Source organism: Magnolia sinica, chromosome 2 (genome assembly GCF_029962835.1).
Source record: "Magnolia sinica isolate HGM2019 chromosome 2, MsV1, whole genome shotgun sequence".
NCBI lineage: Eukaryota > Viridiplantae > Streptophyta > Magnoliopsida > Magnoliales > Magnoliaceae > Magnolia > Magnolia sinica.
This window is the reverse complement of record NC_080574.1, coordinates 7425795-7451813: the sequence shown is the minus strand read 5'-3', so window position 1 is coordinate 7451813 and position 26019 is coordinate 7425795. Positions and strand designations below refer to the sequence as shown.

At 42.4% G+C, this 26019-nt stretch overlaps 1 protein-coding gene across 2 annotated transcripts in view; it reads left to right on the top strand.

Moving 5' to 3' along the window:
- The first annotated feature begins 24049 nt into the window (after positions 1-24049).
- The window catches only part of LOC131233419 (copper-transporting ATPase PAA1, chloroplastic), a 55109-nt gene continuing 53139 nt past the window's right edge, over positions 24050-26019 (top strand). The window contains exons 1-2 of one of the 2 annotated variants that reach the window (XR_009165243.1): positions 24050-24654; positions 24788-24841. Coding sequence is in view for 1 of the 2 variants with exons in the window: in XM_058230122.1 (XP_058086105.1) it covers positions 24214-24654; positions 24788-24841 (495 nt within the window). In the remaining variant the exon portion in view is untranslated. The remainder of the gene's footprint in view (positions 24655-24787; positions 24842-26019) is intronic. The other variant, XM_058230122.1, reaches the window with a different exon arrangement.

Sequence of the window (26019 nt, the reverse complement as noted above, 5' to 3'; positions counted from 1 at the left end):
TCGTGAGCTCGTTCAAAAATGCGACAGATGCCAACGGTTTGCGGCAATTCCGAGGCAAGCACCCGAGGCACTGACGCCGATGACTGGTCCCTGGCCTTTCGCACAATGGGGCATCGACCTCATAGGACCGCTCCCTATGGGAAAAGGGCAGACCAAGTTTGCTGTTGTGGTAGCAGTGGACTATTTTACGAAGTGGGCCGAGGCGGAACCATTAGCCAAATAACCGAGCATAAGATCACCGAGTTTGTATGGAAAAACATTATCTGCCGATTCGGAGTACCGCGCAGCTTACAGAAAATGGAAGGCAATTTGATAATAGGAGCTTTCGTGAGATGTGCAAGAACCTCGGACAGGAACATTTATTCATCACCGCATCACCCTCAAACCAACGGACAAGTCGAGGCCGTTAACAAGATTATCAAGCAACATCTTCGGACCAAGCTTGGCCGGGCCAAAGGAGCATGGGCCGAAGAGCTCCCGAAAATTCTTTGGGCTTACCGAACTACAACCCGAACGGCCACAGGAGAAACCCCGTTTTCACTCGCTTACGGCTCGGAAGCAGTCACTCCCGTCGAAATCGGATTACCTTTGGCTCGAATCACCTTATTCAATGCAGAAGAGAATGAAGAACTCCTTGCACTCGGACTCGACCTTCTGGACGAACAAAGGGAAAGGGCGAGGCTGCGCACGGAGGCTCGACAACGACAAGTGACTCGGTTCTACAATACCCGAGTTAAGATTAGAAGATTCCGAAGGGGAGATATGGTTCTTCGGAAAGTGTTTTCCAACACTAAGGAGTTTGGGTCGGGTACACTGGGACCCAATTGGGAAGGACCCTATATCGTCTCGGGCACCATTAGACCAGGAACATATCGGCTAGAAGACCTAAACGGACAGTCATTGCCTCATCCATGGAACGCTGAACACCTCAAGGTCTACTATCCTTAGCTTACTATTTGATGTTTAAAGACATGCTTTTTCATTCGTCCGAATACGTGTAAGTACAAAAGCAACCGAATACATCGGAGCAAAAAAAATATTTACACATAAAAAAAAAAAAAAAAAACCAAAGTCTTCATGCGTCGGCCCCGTCCCCGGCAGTTGTGTCTTCAGCGGCGGCGTCCGGATTCTCGGATTCTGAGGCTGCCCCGCCTTCGATTTCTGAAAGGTCAAGGTCAGGAAAAGACTTCTTTATATCCTTGACGCATTCCAGATATCCGCTCTGGAACAGGCGATCCCTCTCGTCCTCAAACTCGGCCGACTCAAGGAATGCTTGGACGGCTTGGTCCCTAGCCGTCTCGGCCTCCCGAGTCTTCTCCTCGGCCTGTTGAATGCGCTCCGCCGCCTCAAGCTTAGCCCGAGCTAAGTCATCCGCGCACGAAGCATGGATTGCCAGAACTCGTTGATTCTCCTCTTCGGCTTTGGAGAGTCGAACCAGTGCCTGAGCGACCTCTGCCTTCGCTTCGTCCAGGGCCCTTCTGGAAGAAGCCGCCTCTGCCCTCGCGTCTTCGGCAGCTTTCCGAGCAAGAGACGCCTCGCCTGTCAGGACGCCGACCCGGATCTCAGCCAGAAGAGCCTGGACAGATGAGTTGAGGATAGCTCCTTGCGGGCCTTGATTAAGCAAGGAGCGAGTTCAAAAAGCATCCGGGCAGCGCGGTCTGCGACGACGGGGCGTTGTAGAGTTTCACAAACTCTCTTTCACACCCATGGGCCAGGGCCCAAGGAACCATCCCCGACACCACTTGCTGTAGGATTGACGGCCCCTCCTGGTTCGTCTCTTCCCCTCGGGAGGACGCAGTCCTCGTCTCTTCCTCCCCCCTTGAGGTCGCGGCCCCGGTCTCTTCTTCCCGACTCGGCACCGTCGTCTCAACGCGTGCCGAGTCAGGTGCCGCCTGAGGATCCGAAGCAGCAATCGCCGTCTCTTCCGCCCTTTCGTCCGGGTCGGGAATCACGACGACCGGAGGGGCAGAAGAGCTCGCTGGCTCTTTCTCCTTCCGCGGAACCCTTTGCTTCTTCGGTGGCCGAGGCTCTGAAAGAAGAACTGACCGTGGAGGAGCCTTCAACTTCGTGACTGGTCTAAGGGCAGGACGAGCTCCAGTCATCTCCGGTTCGGGGACAATCCTTAGGTTGGGGCGAGCTTCGGGCAGATCTGCAAAAACAAAAAAAAGGAGGGGGAGAGCAAGGCGAAGTAAGTCGGCGGAAATTTGAAAAATTCAGAAGATTCGTTCTTAATTACCTGTAACTTCCGAGTCCAGACCTGCAAGGTGAAGGCGCTCCGGCTGAAGAAGCACCTTCCAAGACCTGTCCCTCGGATCCAACGACTTCAACTCTTTGATCCGAGCCGAGGCAGTGCTGCCGAGCTTCGGCGTCGACTTTATAGGCTAGTCGACAAAAAAAAAAAAAGAAAAAAAAAAAAAAAGATGGCGAGGGAGAGAAGACCCAAGTCACCTGCTCTCTGAAATGTCCGAGGGACACGAGCCTCGCAAGACCCGGACTCGTCCGTCTCCCATCGACCACATGCCCAGAACCAACGCTCTTTCCAATGTTTGTTGGAAGTGGGAGGGTCGGTTATCAGGGAACCGCCTCCGCCTCGCCAAGCAGCAAAGACGTAGAAGCCAGGGTAGTTCGGATTTACCCGCACTTGGTACAGGTGGAGAAACTCGTCGACTGTGAGCGGTGGCTGTTCCATCTCAGCCCACAACACCGCACATCCGAGTAAGTTCCTCCACCCATTCGGGACTATCTGCCCCGGGGCAATCTGTATGCGAGATAAAACTCCCCTGACGATGGTCTGAAGGGGCAGACGCAAGCCGCACTGCATCGATACTTGGTAAATTGCGACTGCCCCAGCAGGAGGGTGATCTGGCAGGTCATTCGGGCGAGGAAGATACGTGATGACCGACTCGGGGATATGATACCCGACTCGAATTCTGTCCAAGTCCGCCTCAGTCAAGACTGAAGGAACCGGACCGCTTAAATCTTCCCCCGATTCTTCCCTCAGACTCGGCCTGCGCCGATTCATCAGCAGGAACTGGGTCCGGGGTTCCTCCGGCGATTAAAATTTCATCTTCTTCCTCTTCACCTTCCTCCATGTCCCTTGGTAGGTTGGGCCTCCCCGGGCGGGTTAATAAGGATGACCCGCCACGGGAAGGAACGACGGAAGCCGGGCGCTCCGCCTGATCGTCGGTGACTCTCTCAGGCATACAAGCAGCGTTGGCATCCCCTGCTATCGCCGTTAGTAAAGAGGCGATTCCGCAACGTTCCAAAAACGTTGCGCTTCGCCTTCGTCTCCGGAAACTCCCACCTGGGGGCTTTGAGAACTCCTATCCGCCATTATTATTATGTAATAAAGAGGAAGGAGAAACTCACCGGAGAGAAAGGAACAGTGGCGGAAAGAAGTGCCGACGATAAAGAGAGAAGAAAGGAAGGAGATGAAAGGCTACGCAAATCCCAGAGAAAACGCAGAGCGAAAATGGCAAGAGCAGTAAAAGTTCGAAGTGCGGGACCCCTGACGTTTTATAAGGTCGCCCTACGGCGGAGACATTAATGGGGAAATGATTCGACGCCTGCATCGATTCCCCCACTCGACACGTGGAGCACGCCGACTAGCAACAATAATAGCTTTACTACGTGTCCAATCCTCATTGGCGGGACCTGCGATTTGATAGCTGACGGCGCATACGATGTCAGAAGCTGAACCGTCCCCATCAAAGGTCTCAATGAATGCGCTTAACGACTACTTCTCGTCTCGGACTAAGTTATGAACCGACTCAGCACTCGCTACTCCTCAGTGTCATATGAAAACACTCGGAGTAAGGGGGCTTACTGTTGGGGACAAAACATACAAGTCCGCAGACTCGGACTAAATGCCTCGGGCCACCAAAGGATGTGTCAAATCCGAGGAGTTATTCGCTAGACCGAGGCAAAGGTTGAGTCGGCCTCGACGGGTCGGCAGGGTCAGTGTCTCGTGCATGCTTCGGGCGGACCTCTTTATCGGATCGACCGTCACAAGATGAAGCCGCACTCCGGATGTCTTGGGATAAGATTCCCGATCCCGAAGCTCACGGGATCGGATGAAGGCATGAGACGGGCACGATCCTGTTTCCGTGATCCCAGGAGAAGATTCCGTGATCCCATGAGAAGATCTCGCGCACAATACCAGGAAGAGAATCCTCGTACGATTAAATGCCCCAGCAGCATAAAAGAAGGGGGGGCCCTCACCTTGAGAGGTACGAAAACAAATTCCTCCTAAAGACTTTTCAATACTTGAAGCGCGCGAGTCCTGGCGTGACTTTGGCATCGTAGGGTCCCCTGCGCTAGCCAGGGTCTCCTGTGCCGGTTGGCTGGATTAGGCCCGTACTGCAAATAGTTTGCAGTACAGCCATCACCGAAAGTACACGACATTGAAAAAACGCACGATTCTCGTGCATTATCGCATTATCGCCATTGCTGGAGAAAAAGCTTTAATACTCTCCCAGAGTGTGATGGCTGATACGCAGGAACTTTCAGAGTAAATAAAAACTGCACATTTGGAGTACAGGAAATTTCAAATTAAACTGTCCAATTTATAGTTCCCGATTTAGATGTATCATGACCCAAAAATTAAGATTTCTTGATCGTCTGACTCTTAGATAAGCGGAAAATCATTGGACGGTTAAAAATAAAAAATATCCAGTATCCCACGAATCAGAGGTCAGAATTGTCTGATCAATCTGATTTTGAGATATTGACTCAGAGACGGTGAATTCTATAGTTTAATCGGCTTAATCTGAGTAATTCATGCCACATGTGCAGTTTCTGAGCGCTTGTGTCTCAAGAATCGTGCTTAGACCGAGTATCAAATGAATCCATCCCTTGGTGAGGAATGTCCACATCCATCTCAATCGACGAGGAGGATACCGTCCATTGACAGCATACAGACAACATGTCGAGCCTGTATAAAACATCCAAACCGCTGAAAAGACTGCCCCACCTATAAGATTATAAGATTCAAAAATCATGCTGATCAACTAATATGGTGTGCCACGCGAGTACATTGATTGAATTATTGTCCATACATATTATCCACGGACCACCCTTTGTTTTCTACGGAAGCGGATTGCCTGTGAAACCGGGCAAAGAGATATTCCTGTGCCCGGGCCATGTGGGTCGACAGAGATGTCCGTGACAGATCCACTCCCTCTATCTGTTTTGCAAGACCACGAGAGTATAAGAATCTAAAAATCAGGCAAATCTAAAACTAATGCGAGCCATACCAAAGGAAACAGTGAGGATTGAATGCCGTGAGGCGACAGAAGTCTTGTATCAGGGATTCAGGATGATATGTGTGCCTATAGTTTTTCTAAGTGGTAATAACTGTAAGATGGGCTTGGATGGCATGTAAACATCATGGTCAGCTCTGGAAAGGTTTCAACGGTGGACGTTTCCGTTCATAATGTTTCGTTTGGTGTGGGCTACCTCAGTTTTGGATCTGTCTGATTTTTAGAATCTTGTATTATCGTGGTCTTTCAAAACAGATGGACGGACGTGGATTTATCATGGAATCTGGGGGGCCCACACAGCACCGGCCACAGGAATATCTCTGTGCCCGGGGTCACAGGCATTCCGCTTCCGTTTTCCACGGCAATTTCCGCACCCGCACTCAAGGTGGGGCCCACTTTTCAGCGCTATGATCGTATGGCTGAATGGACGGTGGCGTTGTGGTCCATTGTAAGGAAAGGGTACTCTGGGAAGGAACGAGATTCCAAACATATGGGGCCCACGGCTCAGTCATCCAACCAACACTGGTAGGCCCCACTGGATGTAGCGATGCAGCCCAGATCTACCGGATTGGAAGATTCTAAACATCGTGCGTGTATACTGAGAAAATAATCACCGCCGTTGATGGATCGGGCAGTGCTGAGGCTAGGAAATTCGACAGCCTAAATAAACCGTCCTGAATCTCTGCACTCAGTTGAGTCCCACTTGATGAGTGGCTCAGACTCATACACCTGCCAAAATTTCACGTGCCATAAATTGCCGATTCAATCTCCCATCCGTTGAATCTTCAGCATATCTACAAACGAGGGGTTGAAATGGGTTGGTCGGGCCCAACCCAAATACTAAGGGGTAATCCGGCCGTCAGTTTCAAACCTGAATCAGAACAACATCATCAAAGGGGCTGTTCTCGATCTGGGTTGGGCTCGAATACAAAATTTCGGCCACGACCCATCTGTTAATTGAGAATCAAGTCCATACCCATACCTGAACCACAGCCTGCAGGCCCAGGCATTACTTGATCAAGCTAAGGCCCGAAATTAAAGGAAACGGATTGGTTACTCTCCCTGCCCAGTGGTCAATCTGTGGGACATAACATGATGTATGTGTGTCATCCATGCCGTCCATCCAATTTTTCAGATAATTTTATGCAGACAACCCAAAACTGAGATAGAAAAAAATCTCAAATGGGCCACACAGTGTTGCTTAAACTCTCACCATTAAAAACTTCTTAGGGCTACTAAAGTTTTGGATCAAGCTGATATTTGTTTTTTTACCTTCATCCAGGTCTTTATGATCTAATCTACAGGTTGGATCTCAAATAAACATTACAGTGGGCCCTAGGAGGTTTTTTAATGGTAGATATTAAATCATTACTGTTTTCCCATGATGTGGTCTACTTGATATTTCGATCTGCCTCATTTATGTGATAAACAATTAAAACTATGCGTTAAAATGGATGGACAGTGTGGATAAAACAAATAGATCATGTTAGGGCCCACAGAGCACCGACCACTAGCCAAACGAAATCGGCTTGCGTACTGAGTTACTCAGTACGGTTTTATCGTACTGAGTAAACTCGGTTGAGCCTACCATGAATGTGTGTGGGTTATCCAGGCCATTCATCCGTTTTTCCAGCTCATTTTAGTGGTTGAGCCGAAAATTAAAGAATGCCCAAAGCTTAATTGTGCCACACTACAGGAGGAAACAGTGGGAATAATGACTTCCACCGTTGAAACCTTAGAAGGGCCCACAGTGATGCTTATTTGTCAACCTGTTCATAAGATCACACAGACATGGATGAAGGGAAAACACAAATAACAGATTGATCCAAAACTTCCGTGGCCCCAAAGAAATTTTTGGAGGTAAAATTTCAATTCACACGGTTCCCGTGGTGACCCCCATTTGAGATTTGGATATACTTCGGTTTTGGGCTAGAGCACTCAAATTATCTCTTAAAATGGATGGACAGAGTGGATAACATATGTAAATCATGGTAGACTCCAGGAGTTTACTCAGTACGCAATCCGCGTCCTAGCCAAACGGCTTCCCAAGTCAGATGTTACATGCTAGCCCTTTAATACCCCTATTGGCCACATCACAAAGTGCTGCAAAGGTCACAGGTACAATGCCAAGGGAATGATCACATGCCTTTCAGGCTATTCGGAGCCCATCATCTGAACGGTCCATTAGATCTGCAACCCATGTTAGATCTACAAAGAAAAGTCCAGCCTGACATGGAACTCAGTTGAGCCACACCAAAGGGAATGATAGGGACACTGGAGAAGAGGATGCACACCATAGAAATTTCCATATGGAATGTGGGGTCCACCGTGTCCCTTGTACGTCATCCAACCCATTCATCAGGTGCTATCCACCCGGAGTAAGGGGCCCACAGTAACTCAAGCCATCCAAGAACTTGAGTGAGACACAACGTGTGAATATATGAGTTTTAGTGTGATTGCACATTGGTACCTGTGGTGTGTCCCACCTGAGTTTTGGATCTGGATGATTTTTTAGATGTACGATGGACATGATGAGGCACACAAGATCACATCATAGGTGGACCCTACACAGATCTAATGTAATGTCTCACAACATGCCATTATTCCCCAAAATGCCAATGATAAAACTTTCCATGAGGGACGCGGACTTGATTAGATTTTAAATAAGTCAATATGGTAGATATTTCTGAAACAAATTTCAAACATGCTTTATTAAGACAGTCTTACACAGTCACGCGTGACGTAATTAAATCTCGCTCTAGGTCCATTGAATCCGTGCATGAAATCTGGATAAAAAGATTTGTGATGAAGATTAAGATAACTTTAGAAAGTTGTTCGATTGATAGCATGAGCCCATCCAAATGAGATTGCCTATAAAGTAACTAAATAGGTTATTATCCCATGTTGGGCCCACCATGAATATATATGGTTTATCCATGCCGTCCAACCGTTTTTACTGTTCGTTTTAAAGGTTTAACTCAAAATTGAATCATATCTAAAAATCAAGTGGACCACACTAATAATTTTCTTATTGAAACCTTCCTAGAGCCCAAAGTTAAGTTTATTTGTCATCCAATCTATTCTATTCATAAGATCACACAGAAATGGAATCATAAGATCACACAGAAATGGAAGAAGGGTAATCACAAATATCAGCTTTATCCAAAACTCTAGGAAATTTTCAATGATATATGTTCAATTGATACTGTTTCTTGTGGTCCGGTCCACTTAGCTTTAGATATGCTTTATTTTTTAGCTCAAGCCCTAAATTATCTGATAAAATAAATGTACCGTCCTAAATTATCTGATAAAATAAATGTACCGTCTGGATAAAATATATAAGTCACGTTGGCCCCACACAGTTTACTCACAGAATTAGTCAGAAGCAAATAATGAATCTGGCTCAATCAAATTCCACCACGTCAGATAAGTTCGGTGCTTGGTCGGCATTTGGATGCATTGTAGTCACGTCCAAAGGTTAACATTTATTTGTCAAAAGGCTCCTTTTATTTTTTCCACATCCAACCGTCCATTGTCGCGTAAGCGTAACTTCCGAAGACTTCGGGGCTCTTGATTTTTTTTGCTCAAAGTCTACAGTCTTGACGCACGTTTGAATATTGATCCCCTTGGGCCGCGGGAACGAGGAAGAACCATATCCCATGCAGACACGTATCGGAAGCAGGGGATTCGCAGCGTCCCCATCAGCCTTCAAGCTTGGCACCGACTGCCACGTGTGTTTGACATTTGAGCAATGCATGGAGGGAAGCGGATTTCGTGGGAAAGCCTTCACATTAAGTTGGGCCTAGAAACCCAAGTGGGCCCACCTGGATGTTTATGAAAAGTATACTCCTAGTTCATCTGTTTTGCTAGCTCATTTAAGCATACGGTACTAAAATGAGCTTTATCTTATAATGAGGTGGGCCACATGAGAAGCAAAACTGAGAAAAGAAATACCTACAGTTGATACTTTCTATGCTTTACCTTGAATTTTTATATGACATCCCAACGGTTTATAAGGTCATCCCCACTAGCATTGATTGAAAACACAAAAACTGTAGCCTACACAGAACTTCTATGGCTATATAAATGTTTCGAGGGTGGTTGTTCGTTCCCAACTATTTCCTTTTGCATGGCCACTTGAGTCTAGGATGCAGCTCATTTTTATCTCTCGTTCTAAAATGAGTTTGCAAAATAGATGGATTTCACACAAACAGTAGAACTTTCCGAAGAGGGTGTCATGAATGGAGATGACTATGTTAGGTGAGACCTGGGCATCGGCTTAGTTGGTGTGGCCCTGAAATGGGCCACCTTAACGTGTGTGCAGTATATATCCACTCCATCCATCAGCCAGCTCATTAAGTTAGGATACGACAAATTTCAAGTAGACCACACCATAGGAATTTAATACCCACCATTAAAAGCTTCTTTGGGCCATAATAGTTTTAAGTTGATATTTGTATTTTCTCTTCATCACGTGTGACCTTATCGGCAAGTAGGATGGTAAATAAACATTACAGCACACCTTACGAAGCTTTCAGTGATTAGTGATCAATGACCATTATTTCCTTTGGCGTGGTCCACTTAAGATTTATATCTACCTTGGTTTTCGGACTATCCCCTAAAACGAGTAAGAAAAAAACTAATGGATGTGAATATACAACACATACATTCAAGAGGGAATCAGGGCCTCGCCCACTAGGCTGCCCTATCATGAAGATGCCCTGGCTGGAAACCGTATTGCGTGGTGTCGCACACACTGTATTGTTTGTTGTTGGAAAAGTTCGTGGGACTCACCATGATACATGTTGTGTATTCACGTTGTTTATTCATTTTGCGAGCTCATTTTAAGGCATAAGCCTAAAAAATTGTCTTAGATCCAAACCTAAAAGGACCACATGGACGTTAACAGCAGTGATTAAAACCAAATCATTAAAATATTTTTAAAACCCATTCTAATATTTATTTTCCATTCAACGTGTTAATTAGGTCACACAGACATACCAAAGAAGAGATAACATGTATATCATTTTGGTATTAAAAAAAAAAAGCTTTTCCATTCCTCAAGAAATGATGAGCATTTAGTCACCACTATTTCCTATAGTGGGGTCCACGTGGATTCTCATCTACGTCGTTTTCGTGTTAATGCCCTAAAATGAGAAATTTTTTTGCTAATGCTCTAAAATGAGATAAATATATGGATGAACGGATCGAATAAAACAGATACATCATGGTATGGCCCAAGAAGCTTTTCTAGTATCGGCGTGGATACTTTGTGCCAGACAACGCAATCATAATTGCCTTGGTAGGTTATCAGATGGGCCACAGCCATGGGTTAGGGGAGATCATCAGTTGCCTCTTAATTTAGATGATAGGTGGATATGCCTGATTTTGACCACATATGCCCCTCTTAGCCGGTCCAATCTTTTTGCAATAGGATATCCCATTCTCGTGACATGTGGGAGGAGCAATGAGTAGGCCAGAGAAGTGGATTGGCTGGTGCACCACATACCATGGCATGAGAAGGCTATCCCGTCAGCTTGAGCCCCCAAACCTAGGAGTGATTGAAAGGAGATCAAAGTTACATGGGCCCGATGTATTTATTATATACACACCATTCATCCATTTGGCTAGATCATTTTATAGTATAAGCACAAAAAATGAGTCATATCTAGAGCTCAAGTGGATCACACCGCAAATAGAAGTAGGACAATAATTCACATCGTTAAAACATTCATAGGGCCCATCATAATTTTTATTTTCCATCAAATATGTTCATAAAGTCACACAAACTTGGATGAGTGAAAGGGACCAAATATCATATTGTTGTTGGTGGTTTTGTTTTCGGTTGTATGTGTTCATGCGTGCCATAATTGAAATTACAGCTCAATTCAAACCCAACAAATATGACCCCAAGTGCTAGGATAGGCCCATTTAGCCACTCACTCAATTTTTTAATAGGATAAGGCGTTATTAAGATGGTAAGGTTTATCTTTTGATAATGCGTTACACATTTGACTTCCATATTAAATGACTTTTCAATAAAATGAGAAAAGGATTCTTATAGCCAATCGCGAAGAACAACTACAAAATGCCTTTTTGAATGAAGAACTGAATCAAACATATAGGTATAAATTTAAATTATTGCACTATGAAATGTAAATAACAGGCTAAAAGTAAAAAATCATACTAAGAAATGTAATTTGTATGACATGAGTAAAGTATTATACTATAGAATGTAATTTGATTGGTAATTGAAAAATATTGTTTGGTAATTTAATTAAGTTAGTGCGAGATGAAATCTTTCCCTTGCATTTCTTTTTTATTTATAGCTTTATTATGACTATCTAAATTTTTTCACGTTTTTGATAGTTTCCAAAACTGTTCATCGCTACCTAGCATCCTCTATTTCTTCTTCTGCCATCTCTCCTATAATTGTGCATTGATGATTGCTCTTTCAGTCACTTATGCATTAATGTGGCACTGTTTGATACACAAACATTATAGTTGTTATTTGTTAAAAAATCCTTTTAAATCTCCTAATACACTATACGGATTTATAAATATCACACATGATACGCTCTTATTAGATCTTATAAAGAATGGTGATAATGGAAATGAACATATACCAAACTTATGTGACCACCGGAAGGTTTCGTTGGTAGATGCTTTGTTCATCACTCATCCTCTGTTTCTTCTTCTGCCATCTCTCCTATAATTGTGCATTAATGATTGCTCTTTCATCGGTTGCTGACATATTAACGTGGTATTGTTTGATACACAAATATTAGCATTAATGATTGCTCTTTCATCGGTTGCTGACATATTAACGTGGTATTGTTTGATACACAAATATTATAATTGTTATTTGTTAAAAAATCTTTTTAAATCTCTAAATATACTATGCAGATTTATAAGTATTACACATAATATGCTCTTATTAGCTCTTATAAAGAACGGTGATAATGGAAATGAACGTATACAAAAGTTATGTGACCACGAGATGGTTCCGCTGGTAGATGCTTTGTTGAATCCCCCGCTGCCTTTTGCAATGTCATACACAGAACTTGATAGATGAGTGCTACAGTAGCTAATCCGCTGCCGTGGACAGGCAGGTTTACTAGCCCAGTGGGACGCACTAGATATAGGTGTTGGTACATGGGTGTCTCCATATTGACAAATCTCAGATTCTCCCACAGTGTTACTGCAGAATTTTTATAACAACAATATCATATTATTTTTAAAATATCAGCAATTTATAATTTCTCATTAGATTTTCCTAAGGTATTATTGGGAAAATATGGTTAAACATAAAATAATTATTATAAACCATTGAATGAACTTATATTTAAAAAATATATTCATAACAATCCCGTAAAGTTTCTGCTATTTCTCAGATCAAAATCGCAACAATATCATGATAAAAAGTTGATGATTTAAAATCTAGCAATATTTCTCAAATCGCCCAGTAACACCGTTTGGTGTATTTAAGGCCATTTAAAAAAAAAAAAAAAGAAGATGAAAATGTCTGCTATATCTGTCACATTGGGTGCGAGTATACACACGGCACATGTATAAGATAATCTAAACCATACATTCTCTAAGACTATCCGCCGATTGATGGCCCACAAAAATTTTGTGACCATACCGTCTTAATCATCTTATAAATGAGAATTTTCTCAGTTAATAGCCACATTAGCGTTCATCTGTTTGCCACCAAGCAAAGCGCTAGAACTGTCTGGACCGATGCGGATTGCGTACTTGACTCGCTACTGGACTGTTTTCTGTGGGCCTATAATGATATATTTGTTTAATCCACGCCGTCCATCCATTTTGGATCATTATTTTTGGGGACTATCCCAAAACGGAGGTATATCCAGATCTCAGGTGGACCACCGCTAGAGGAAAACAGCGGTAATTGAACACTCACCATTGAAAAATTTCTGCGGCCCACTCCAACATGTTGATTAGGTTACAAATACCTTGATGAAGGGAAAACACAAATAAAAGCTTAATCCAAAACTTCTGTGGCGCCTAGAAGTTTTTAATGGTGGATGTTCAATCACCGCTGTCTCTTGTAGTGTGGTCCACCCGAGATTTTGATCAACCTCGTTTTTGGATTCATTCCCTAAAATGATCTTGAAAAATGGATGGACGGTGTGGATAAAACACAAATCATGATGGTCTCCACAAAGCACCGTCCAGTAGCTATCCGCACACCGCGTCTTGTCTATACACAATGGTTTCAGACCATCGTCCGATCACCATTTGAGAACGAGATGGACCGTTCGATCCTGATTATTCCAGCTGTTCAAAATTACATCGAAGCACGCAAAATGCCATGCTTTGCGGAGGCAAGGAATCTCTTCTCGTAAACCAATCCTTCACGTTTATCTTGTGTACCAACGCCCTACTCGGGACCTGGTTGCGTTATTAATGCTAATAGTAATAGGTAGCACGTGGTTTATATTCTGAGGAGATACTTTTTGATACTCTGATCGGGTGTGATGGATGATACGCAAGTACCGAGATTTTGTAAAAGTTTAATAGTAGTAATTCTAATTGCATTGGTTGAATTACTGTTCTAAACTTGGATGTATCACAAACGATTGGTTATGTTTATTTGATATGATAATTTCGGAGCTATGGACATCTATGGGAATGTTAAACTGAAAATAAAAAAATAAATTCCAACGGTCCTATTTCTGCAAACAAATGTCTACCAATCAATGGATACAATTGTTCAACCAATATGAACATGGATCGTCACTTTACTTGAAGTGGGTTCCACCTTTTAAACGGTTTTAATTTGAGTTAGTGTATTTTATGCGGACAATTTATGAGTGGCTGTCGTATCAAGCGTCATGCGCTGGCAGAGCATCAATTAAGCTGGAAGCGGATTAGGTGAGACCCGGGGTTCACTCGAGACAGTGCGGCCCTTACCGAGGGGCCCACCTTAGTATGTATTCTGCATCTACACCGTCCATCCGTTTTTTCAGATCATTTTAGGTCATTATGAAAAAAATGAAAAGGATCCAATTATCATGTGGATCTACCATACAAAACAGCGGTGATGACCATGAATGAGACAGAAGTTTTGAATCAAGTTGATATTTGTTTTTTCATTTCATTCAGGCTTATGTGGATGGAAAATAAACACTAGGGAAACATTAAAGTACACCCTAAGAAGTTTTTAATGGTAGAGGCTTCAATTACCACTGTTTCCTATGGTATGGTCCACCTGATAATTGGTTCTGCTTCATTTTTTGGATAATGCCCTAAAAATGATATAAAAAAACGGGTGGATGGCATGGATACAGGATACATACATCAAGGTGGATCCCACAGTAAGGGCCGCACCGTCATGGATGAGCCCGAGGTCTCAGCTAATCCGCTCCGGTTCTAAGCAGGGCCGTGAATGGGCTAGTCTAAGGTAGGGTTTGGCCCAAATTTTGAAATGTTTGGGCCGGGCCTGACGGTGCTGTTCAGAAGTTGGGTTTTGTCTGGCCTGAGTCCAGCCGATTGACAGCCCTATTTATAAAGAAAGGACTGTTTAGGAAAAGGTTTGTTCCAAACACTCATCTGATGCACGGCTCAGATTTAAAGACAATCCTCCGTGATAGTTTATAATTCATGCATGATTTCATGAAAATACGTCGTATCTGCGTGCTAGTGGAAGTGACGAGCATGTAATGAATTGAGCAAAAAAAATATTATTTCTTGAGATTTGGTGGAGTTTACCATTTTTAGCATTAATTTAAAGAAAGATTGCAATATGACTGCCAAAGTAGTCACTTTTAGTTATTTAGGAAAATGGGATTGGACTTTGTAAGTCCCACCATGATGTATGTGTTTTATCTACGCCATCCATTCAATTGGCTTGATAATTTTAAGTTATGCCCCAAAATGAGGTAGATCCAAAGATCCAGTGGACCATACCATAGGAATAACATTTGAATGATTACTGTTCAATTGAAATATGATCTATGTAAGCTTTGAAGTTGTCTCATTTTTTTGTCCATTCCCTAAAATGATCCTTGCTAATGAATAAATGGCATGAACATAACACATTTATCACGGTGGGCCCACAAAAATTTGAGTTTTGGCTTCCAAAAAGGTGTTATATGAGGAGAGGCAACTCCTCACTTTTCAAATGCATGTGCTAATTACAATTCTCCACGTTTATTGCTGATTTAAGAGATTTTAAATGAAAATGCTTGTAACAACATCCAATCAAACCGGGCCAATCTTTGCTTTTTCACTAAATACAATGTTTTTTTCTTTTAAGTCATGTCACGATTCCTATAGGCACCTTGAACTTGTGGATACGGCTAATTGCATCGGCATAAGAGGAACGTGGGATTGAGGTTTGCTAAAATCAGTGTGAGAAATTCTGCCGATATTTACCAATCTCATGATTATATATCGTGAAAAGTACTCTAGATGACATTTTCAAAATCTCAATAGATATTAAAATATCAAGATGAACTCGTAATATTAATTCCAAAAGTTTGTATAAAGCTCAAGTAATTTGTTATAAATATAAATATAAATACACACACACATTAAATTTATTAATTAATTTTAAAATATTTTTTTTTTCAGTGTAATTTTCTTAATAATATTAATTTCTCAAGAAAACCGTCAAAAAATTGCTTAGAGCAAGATCTGTCACTGTGGCTAGAACATAACCCAATGTATTGCAATAAGGGCCTGTTTGGGAGCGTGGATTTGGAACCCCCTGGATTCGCAACCCCCTGGATTGGAAACCCCCTGGATTGGCAATCCTCTCGGTGTGTTTGGTACCCTTGAGTGTGAATCAACTTTAATTCAAAAATACCTATACATGGTATATTCACGGGGGTTTGAATTTAATTACTAAATCAACTTTAATATCCCCAATTAGTGAGATATATAGTTTTTGACACTATGGTTGTGATAAGCCCGCTAAAATATATGTTTTGCCTAAAAGTGATGAAATGTCAAGTCTCAGATGGACCGCAAGCACAAGATCATGTCTGAGTGACTAACCAACGATTTTTAATCGTTGATTGATATGGACAATGTTTGTACCGTGCTGGACAATATTTGGACGGTACTGATCTACATGAACAATGTTTGGACGGTGCTGATCATCGTTAGTAGGCCATGTGCCCAGTAGAATGATAGTGCACAGTGGCATATATTTATACCTGCAACTATTCAAATGATTTTAGTTGTAATCCAAGCTCTCACCTTGGATTACAAACCCCCCTCAAAGAGGGGATTGGGAACTCCCTGGATTGGCAATCCCCAGTTGCTTTATGTTCCCAAGCAACCATGGGGATTTGAAACCCCCTCTAATCCTCTCCAATCCCCTCCAATCCAAGGTGCCAAACGACTCATAAGGTACGTCACGATTTTAGTAGCCGCTCTGAGTTTTTTTCATTTTCATTTTTTCAATGACCAGACCATCTATTTGTTTGTGAAACCTTGGATGGGGATTGTTCAAAAATAATAATCTCCCATTGAGTATTTCAATCACTTGATCATACAAAGGTCACCATCACCCTCCGTATTCAAAGCAAAAGAGAAATGGACGGTTAGAAAGATGAAAATGAACGGTCTAGCTTTAACATGCATATATACCTCTCACCTACCTGATGAATAGATAACTTGATTTTTAGTATATTACTCGGGAAACGAGACTTCTGTCTGATGGGCATTAGAATGCGAAGTTCCCATGCGATGCACGTGTGCATTATTAAGTGAGCAACTGAAGGTCAAGTATACCTAGGGAGCTCCTGAAATTGTAGTCCTCCTCAAGACTCCGTGGGCTACTGTGGTTGGTGTGGTTTTACTCATGAGAAATTGACTACTGTAGACGCCACCTTTTACCCGGAAACTTTTCAAAGTTCTCCTAAACTTTACTTTCCCAAAGTAAGCTACTCTGTACGGACACACTATTTTGCGGACAATAAACATTTCCATTGAAGGTGGCAAAATACCTATGGCTACGATTATAATCCGTAGCTATAGGTTTTACATGCAAGGGTGCTATTCCCCACAAATGGCGTGTCCACACAGAATGGCTTACTTTAAAAAAGAAAAGCTTAGGAGCTCTTTGAAAAGACACTGGGTAAAAGGTGCGTCTACAGTGGTCAATTTCTCTTTGCTTATAGAAATGGGATGGTTTGGATTGACAAACATGGTTAATGGCTAGACTGCTACACTAGCCATGCAACGGAGGCCTGGTCGAGTAATGTTTAGGCTCAAATAAGGCAGGTCCAATCATCACAGGCCACCATTGCAGGTTAAATGCAGACCATTATTAGATTTTTTGCTGCCCATTTTCTTAAAGTGCTCCTTAATGGGAGAAAATGCAAAACTTGACCCGAGTTGATGGTCCAAGTAATGCATTAAACCAACACTTTAAGGTATGGCACATGCAATGCATATGAAGAGAGCAACAAAAAATGAAGAGAAGTTGAATGTGTATTTTTATGGGAATAAATGCATGTGAAAGAAATGAAACGTAAGTAAATGTACATGTAAATAAAATCGTCATTGAAGTAAATTGGGGTGAAGTAAATTGTAGGTGTAAACAAATGTGCCATTATGCAAATATTTGCCACAGGTGTCGTGCTAAGGGGTCGTTTGGCACTTGGATTGGAGGGGATTGGAGAGGATTAGAGGGGGTTTCAAATCCTCATGCTTGTTTGGCAGCATAAAGCAACTGAGGATTGCCAATCCAGGGGGTTTCCAATCCCCTCTTTGAGGGGGTTTGTAATCCAGGGTGAGAGCTTGGATTACACCTAAAATCATTTGAATAGTTGCAGGTATAAATATACGTCACTGTACACTATCATTCTATTGGGCACATGGCCCACTAACGATGATCAGCACCGTCCGAACATTGTTCATGTAGATCAGCACCATCCAAATATTGTCCAGCACCGTCCAAACATTGTCCATAACAATCAACGATTAAAAATCGTTGGTTAGTCACTCAGACATAATCTTGTGCTTGCGGTCCATCTGAGACTTGGAATTTCATCACTTTTCGGCAAAACATATATTTTTGCGGGCTTATCACAACCATAGTGTCAAAAATTATATATCTCACTAATTGGGGATATTAAAGTTGATCTAGTAATTAAATTCAAACCCCCGTGAATATACCATGTATAAGTATTTTTGAATTAAAGTTGATTCACATTCAAGGGTACCAAACACACCCAGAGGATTGCCAATCCAGGGGGTTTCCAATCCTGGGGGTTGCGAATCCAGGGGGTTCCAAATCCACACTCCCAAACAGGCCCTATACTTTGAAATAATTCAATAATTGACTACATCACTAAAATCAGATGGGCTCACCTTATTTATTGAGCTGACTGCTTTTTGGATCTCTATCCAACTGTGGCCTTTAAAAACAGATGGACGGAGTGGATCTATAAAATACATCTCTGTTGGCCCCACACACCCTCTGTCACAGAAATATCTCCATTGCCGGTCACATGCAATTCGCTTTCCACTGGTGGTTCTACCGGTGTCCTTTAAAAAGAAAGGCAGTGAATGCGGAAGCTTCTGGACCTAATTTCTCGCTGACAGAGGCTCGTACGACAAAAGGCTAATGCTCATCCACTGCATCAAATTGCACCAACTCTATCACAAGATGAGCCCACAAATCAGAAAGCTACAAAATTCAAATGGGCCACAATATAGGATGAGTGACTATGAGAACAGCCATTTAAACTTCCGGGGGCCCACTGTGGGCGTATGGCTCATCCAACCCGTAAATAAGATGAGCCCCACCACAATGAAGGCAAAAACCAAATATCAACCGGATCTGAAACCTTCGTGGCCCCAAGAAGGTTTCAATTGTGGGAGGTTACCATACCTACCGTTTTCACTAGTGTGGAGTTTTTAATGTAACTAACATGATCTCGAACCGCTGATGAACGGAGTGGATGTCATTATTGTGGGCCCAGATATTTATTTTTCTACGGGCTCCATACAACATGGATGGTTCGTAATTCGTGCCGTAGCCCGTCCTGCAAATCGGATTGCGTGCTGAGTTACTCAGTACGCTTGTATCGTACTTAGTAAACTCTATTCAGCCTACTGTGAAGGTATGTGGTTTATCTACGCTGTCCATCTGTTTTTCCAGATGAGTTTAGGTGTTGAAACTAAAAATGAAATATATAAAAATCCTTAGTAGACCACACCACAGGAAATAGTGGAAATAATGATTTATACCGTTGAAACCTTTCTAAGGGCCTACAGTGTTGTTTATTTGTTATCAAATATCTTCATAAGATCACAAAGGCATGGATTAAGGAAAAAAACAAACATCAGTTAGATCTAAAACTTCTGTAACCCTTGGGAAATTTTCAACGGTCAAAAATAAATTCCCACTGATTCCTGTGGTGTGGTCCAATTTAGATTATATATTCTTTATTTTTGGTGTTAAGACATAAAATTATCTAATAATATGGATAAGAGGAGTGGATAAATTACATAAATTACAGTGGATCCCACGGAGGTTACTCATTACGCTGAGTAAGTGCGCAATTCGCTTCCGCCTGTCGTGTGGTTTCACATTTTAGTCGTTTGGGGTAGGTGGGCGGCGTGATAAATGTACATTAATGGAATCACGGGAAAAGGCGCGCTTTTCCAGAGGCTAGGTCGGATACATTCCGATGCATCGCAGTACCACAAATCGGGATTTCAGCTGTTGAATTTTGGTCATTTTTTAAGGATCCAAACCGTAAATACGACGAGTCTCACCTTATACTGTGAAATTCAGAAAATAGGAGCTCTTAATTAGATTATTTCAACCCCTCGACTCTTTTTCTTTGAATATGAACGGTTACCACTATCATTGTGAAATTGAAGTGTTGAAATATTAAAATGTTTTTGGTAATCCTCTTTATAATAGTAGGGAAATCAAATAAACGGTTTGGATCATTGAGAGGAATTCAAATCCAACAGGTAAGAGCACGACGTGTCTTATTTCAATACGTTGGAATGTATTGGAAGAAACTGTTTTTTATTCAATTTGCAACGTGCATGCTTTTCACATTTTCTAAGCGGTGGTAACGCGCTCTCGCGGGGTCGGCATGCCTATTTGCTAATCTAGACCGTTCAAACTGTGGGACCCAATGTGGATGGATTATGGAACAGAAATTTAAGAAGATTGTAAGATCTCAAAATTCTAATTCTCCATCTGATGAATTTAGAGCACTGACGTTATATTTTGACCATCGACTTTATGATCACCAATTCGAGGGCTAGAATTGTTCGGTTAGTGCAAGATCCTTCATCCAAGATAATTCACATGATTTAGACGGTCTAGGACGGTCCTCGTGTATTCCACTCGTACGGTGATTGAGCTGCCACGAATTTCTCCATTTACTCCATAGGTCACGATTTACTTACACCCACTAGATGCTAGAAAGAGGAGTTCAGGTCCGAATCCTACTCTCCCCACAACTACAAGTGTGGGAAGTGACCACAAGATCCGAGCCGTTCATCCAGTGGGACCCACTTTTGATGTGCCATTTCCTTGAATATCAAGCTCATCTGCTCACTCCGAGTACTGCACATAAATGCTGACCATTGGTCACGTTTTTAATCATTCACTTTTATACATGCGCGGCCCACCTGATGGTGGGAAGCACATGATCATTTTGCCACCGAACGTACGAACTGGGTGGGTGGAATTTTCATGAGATCCAGCCCGTTCATCAGGTACGTGGCCTCTTATACATCATGTAAGCCAGAAATCATGACGACCAAAGCTCAGGTCAGGTATGCCACTCCGGCTGCATTTTGAAGGTGGTGTTGACAGCCGCTTCATTTATAGCACTCGCACCTCGCTCAGAAAAAAAAAATTGTTACATTTGGGGTCCACCATGATATACATGTCTTATCCACGCCGTTCATCCCTTAGGCCAGATCATTTTAAGGCATGAGCCGTAAAATAGGTACATCTAAAGTGAAACACACCATAGGAAACAACAGGAAACTACCATTGAATGCTCTTTAGAGCATGTTTGGGCAGTGGGATGGGATTCATCTCGCCAATTCCACCCCATGTTTGGGAAGAATGGAAAAGCTTGGAATTAGATTATCTAATGTTAGCAAGTTGTGTAGGTACTATCATGATGTGTTGATTATATCCACACTGTCCACTCATTTTTTGAGATTATCTTAGAGCATGGGCCAAAAAATCAAGTAAATCTAAAGCTCAAGTGGACAACACCATAGAAAGTAATAGGGATTGAATACTTACCATTGAAAACTTCTTTGAGGCCACATAAGTTTTGGATCTATGTCATTTTTAGGCCCATGCCATAAATTAAAGTTACAAAACAAATGAATGGTTTAGATATAAAATATGTGTTATTCTCAATAATTTTAAATGATAGTGGGTATATCCATTCAATGTACCATGGTATTATCAACAAAGCATGACATTAATCCTGCCCCATACCTTTCAAGAGTTAATGTCATTACAATTAATTAATTTTTTGTAAAGGTGTGCCCACTCATTTGTATTTGCCTCATTTTTAAACACATACCTTAAAATGTGCGGTCTAAAAAGCTGAATGGTGTGGACAAGCAACATAGAGAATGATGGGGCTCACAAATTTAAATTGGTAAGCATGATTTTTGTTAACCCATTTTCGATATGTAATCCATAGCAGATTTTATATAGGTTAAGTCAGTCATTATTACTTTTCTACACCTACTTACTAGAAAAATTAAAAATCAAACAGCTCTTAAATTTCATGTAAGTTACCTTATGAGGATGGGAGCATTTCCCAAAAATCGCCTTATTCTAAAACTCAGGTGGGCCAGTACACGTGAAATAAGAGGTTTTAGGTATAATCACTATAGGGTGGACCACCTAGACTATTCAATCCACCTGACTTTTGGGAAAAGGGGAAACGGTGGTTGTTGCGCCTGATGGACGGAGTAGATTTCATGCACGTGAAATCATTCACCTTGCATAGGTTTTCAAGCTACCGTAACATGCAATACGAGACCCATGAGGTTTGCACGAATACATCCGGAGGCACTGCAATAAGATACATTCGGACTCTACATGTTGTATTTGGATTTTTTTAAAAATCATCCAAGCCGTTTATTTGATTAGGCTGTCCTTGGATGAGGGATTACCAGAATCACTCTCTGATTAATAACTTCAAACCACTGATTTTATGGAGGATATTTTTGCCGTTCATGTTCAGAGCGAAAGAGGCAAATGATAAAAAAAGGTTGAAATAATACAAGGGAGAGATGTATCTGATGAATCTCCACCGTACAGAACGAGACTCGTCATATAAACGGTTGGACTACTGGAAGATGACCCCGATTGAAACAGCGACGTCTCGATGTATCGTATTGCAATACGTACGATGTATTGGAGCAAACTTATTAATGAGGAACTGACCAGTCCTCGGGCGGCGAGACCCGCAAAAAAAGAAACTGACCAGGGCTCGGGTAGCACCCCCCATGGGAAGAACCTGTCCACGATACCTTTGTTATGCAGCGGGTGAGAGGCCCAAGCTCGGTGGGGGCCTACATTGTCCAGTCTATAGAATCCACTCCGTCCATCTAATCATGTCCTCAACTCCACACTAGATCAGACACTGAGGTCGGTCAAACCACGTAGAGCAGTGGGGATGGAATGCCAACCATATGTTTGTGCGTGGGCCCACATGATCACTAACCTATTTATGACCCATATGAGTTTGATGAACGATTTCATGTTTTAGCCCATTTGAAATCTTCTTCTAATTATTATGTAGCTCTCTTTAATGCCCTTCGGGGAAAAAAAAAAGAAGAAAAAAGGTTATCAGCTCATGGAACGAGTGTATACGTGTGTATATGTATATAGGAAAAGGTACTATGCGCTCGAGTCTGTCCGATGAGGTCAAGCTGTGTGGCCCCACTGTGATACGTTTCGAACATCTACCCCATCAGTCAGATGCACCATTCCATCGTGGGCCTAGGTCTCAAAAATCAAGTCAATCCATGACTTTTGTGGGCCACACCACATACAGAAATAGAGATATCCCATAATTTAAAGGGGACCCATCAAATACACAGTGTTGATGGTCGACACACATCACCGTGGGGCCCATACAACCGGGAGCTTATCGTGAGGTCGAGTGCATAGTACCTTTTCCCTATATATATATATATATATACGGTCGGCCCCTGGAGCTGGGGTATCTTGGGCCTTGTATGGTGGCTGATTGTTATATAAACAATAGGGATAACGGCACTGCCGTGCACGTGGTGTCCTGAGAAATTGACACGTCCATCAATTTCGACAGCTCTTGTAATGGCATGGAGATAAAAAGGAAACTGATTGGCTACTCCCCTGCAACTAGCCTGTGTCGGTGGGGCCCACATGAACATCCCATGAGACCAGATGAGAAGTGGATCACACCAATGAAATATTGGGGATTCAACGCCCACCATTGAAACCATTAGGGGCCATAAGTTTTTTATCAGGCTAAAATTACCTTTTCAGTTCATACCATAACCGTATGAACGGTTAGGATGACACATGAACATCATGATGGTTGGCTTAGGAGGGTTCCTTTGGCAGGCGTTTTCACCTTTGTTGATCCTGCATTGTGGTCCACCTGAGTTTTAGATGTAACCTCAGTTTTGGGCTCCTATCCTATCGTAAGCTTGCAATACTGATGGACGGAGGGGATTACTCACGGACACCGCGGTAGACCTCACTTAGCTTCCACCCCCGTGGCAACAAAAGACGCCTCGCCCCGACGTTGAAGCGGCATTTTCGTTATGCTCACCTACCAACCCTTTTATCTCCTGCTTCGATCCTTAAAAGAAGGGAATAAAGGGCAGCTTAAAATTCACAGGCGTAGAAAAATCACACACGCATAAACAAGAGAGAGTGAGGGAGAGCTGAAAGCTCAAAACTTCTCTAATGGAGTCTGCAGCTCTGTCAAGCCCTCTCTTCACCATTTCCAAAACTCTAAACCGATCTCCAAATATTCTCCATCGAAATCTCTCCAAAACCCCTCTCTCTCAGACCCTCCGCTCCCGAATCTCTTCTCCAAACCCTAGAATCCGATGTATCTCCCATGGTGGCTTCCAAAAATCCAAGGAATGGCTCTCAATCTCTTTCGCTGGATTCTTACTCCAAAACTTGCCGCCGGAGCCGCCGATCTCTCGCCGGTTAGCGTGCATTTCGAGCTCCGCTAGAGCGTTTAGCTCTGGCGGAGGTGGAGATGGGATCGGCGGTGGGAATGGAGGTGGTTCCGGTGGCGGCGGATCGAATGGTGGAGAAGCAGAGGCGAAAACTCTTGTGGTAGAGTCTGATGACGTCTCTGCTTTGTCTCCTGACGTAATAATCCTGGACGTCACTGTAAGAGAAATCGTCCTTTTGGTTTTCATTTCATAGAGAATTATTTTCTTCTTAGTATTAGTATTGTTGCTGCTGCTGCTGCTGCTGCTGCTGCTGCTGTTGTTAGTTTTTTTTATTTGATTATTTCGAGCAGGGAATGACTTGTGGAGGATGTGCAGCCAGTGTGAAGCGCATACTCGAAAGTCTAGTAATTTCTTTCCTTCCTCTTAAAAAATAATTAATGTGTACTTTTGTAATTTTGATGAATTCTTCCCAGTTTTGCACCAACTTGCAAGTTTATTATTATTATTATAAATTTTTGGTTAAATGGTTAGGTGACATTGAATCTAATTATAAGCCTGTGAGAATTTTCATCCTACATGTTCGCATGTCAGAGCATTGACGAGAAGAGTTTCTCTTTTTCTAAATTCTTTGCATGCCATTTGCATTTTCATGGATCATGATGCAAACTTCATGTGTTGTGGTTTTTTTTTTTTTTTTTCTAAACCATCTATTTACTCATAATGTGGTTTGAGGGGCAATGGTTCAGGTGCCAATCATCACCATGCATGTATGGACTCTTTCACCTTTAGAAGAAAAGCCCCTTTCTCCTTAAAAAACAAACCTTTATCTAATAGGTTTCATGAAGCTGCCTTTGCTTCAATCTCGTTTCAAAAAGGTTTCCCTGATTAGTTAGGTTCCTATTTATTCACCCTGCACAGTTTCAATAAGTCTGCAGTTGTTGTCCCATTTTAATTGGTGAGGGTTGTTGGCTCTCGGTTTACTTTGGTCATGTGTGATGTGTGCGTGCATGCCGGAACCGATTGCATGGCTCGATTCAAACTGAACAACTTGACCCTAAGTGCCAAAATATGCAGATATGTCGAGTGCGACCGTATATGACCGAGAGCTAAGAAGATCGGTCACCTATTCAGCCACTTGTAAGATTGATATAAGATAATCAGGTGATTATCAGAGGGTGGGGTTCTTTCTCTAAAGATGGGTTGCACCTTGCCTTTTGTATGAAAGGACTTTTGTATACAAAAACAATCAGACAAAAAGGAAAATACTTACAGTCGATCACATGGAGCAACTGTAAGGCGACTTTCTGAAAGAAGAACCGAGTATATTGAAAACGGGAATAACCCATCATATAAGCATAGACTTGGATTATAACTACCGATTATAGCTAAAGATTACAACTAAGAATTACTGCTATTGGATTATCACTACTCTTAGGATAGAGCTAAGCTATTGATTATGATAAGGAAAGATAATTTGACTGGTTTGATTGGATTGGTGTTAGACGACTTGGTTTGTTGGATTCTTTGCTATTTATAGATCTCTCTTGCGGCTATCTTTCAAACGTTTCTTTCTACGTTTGGC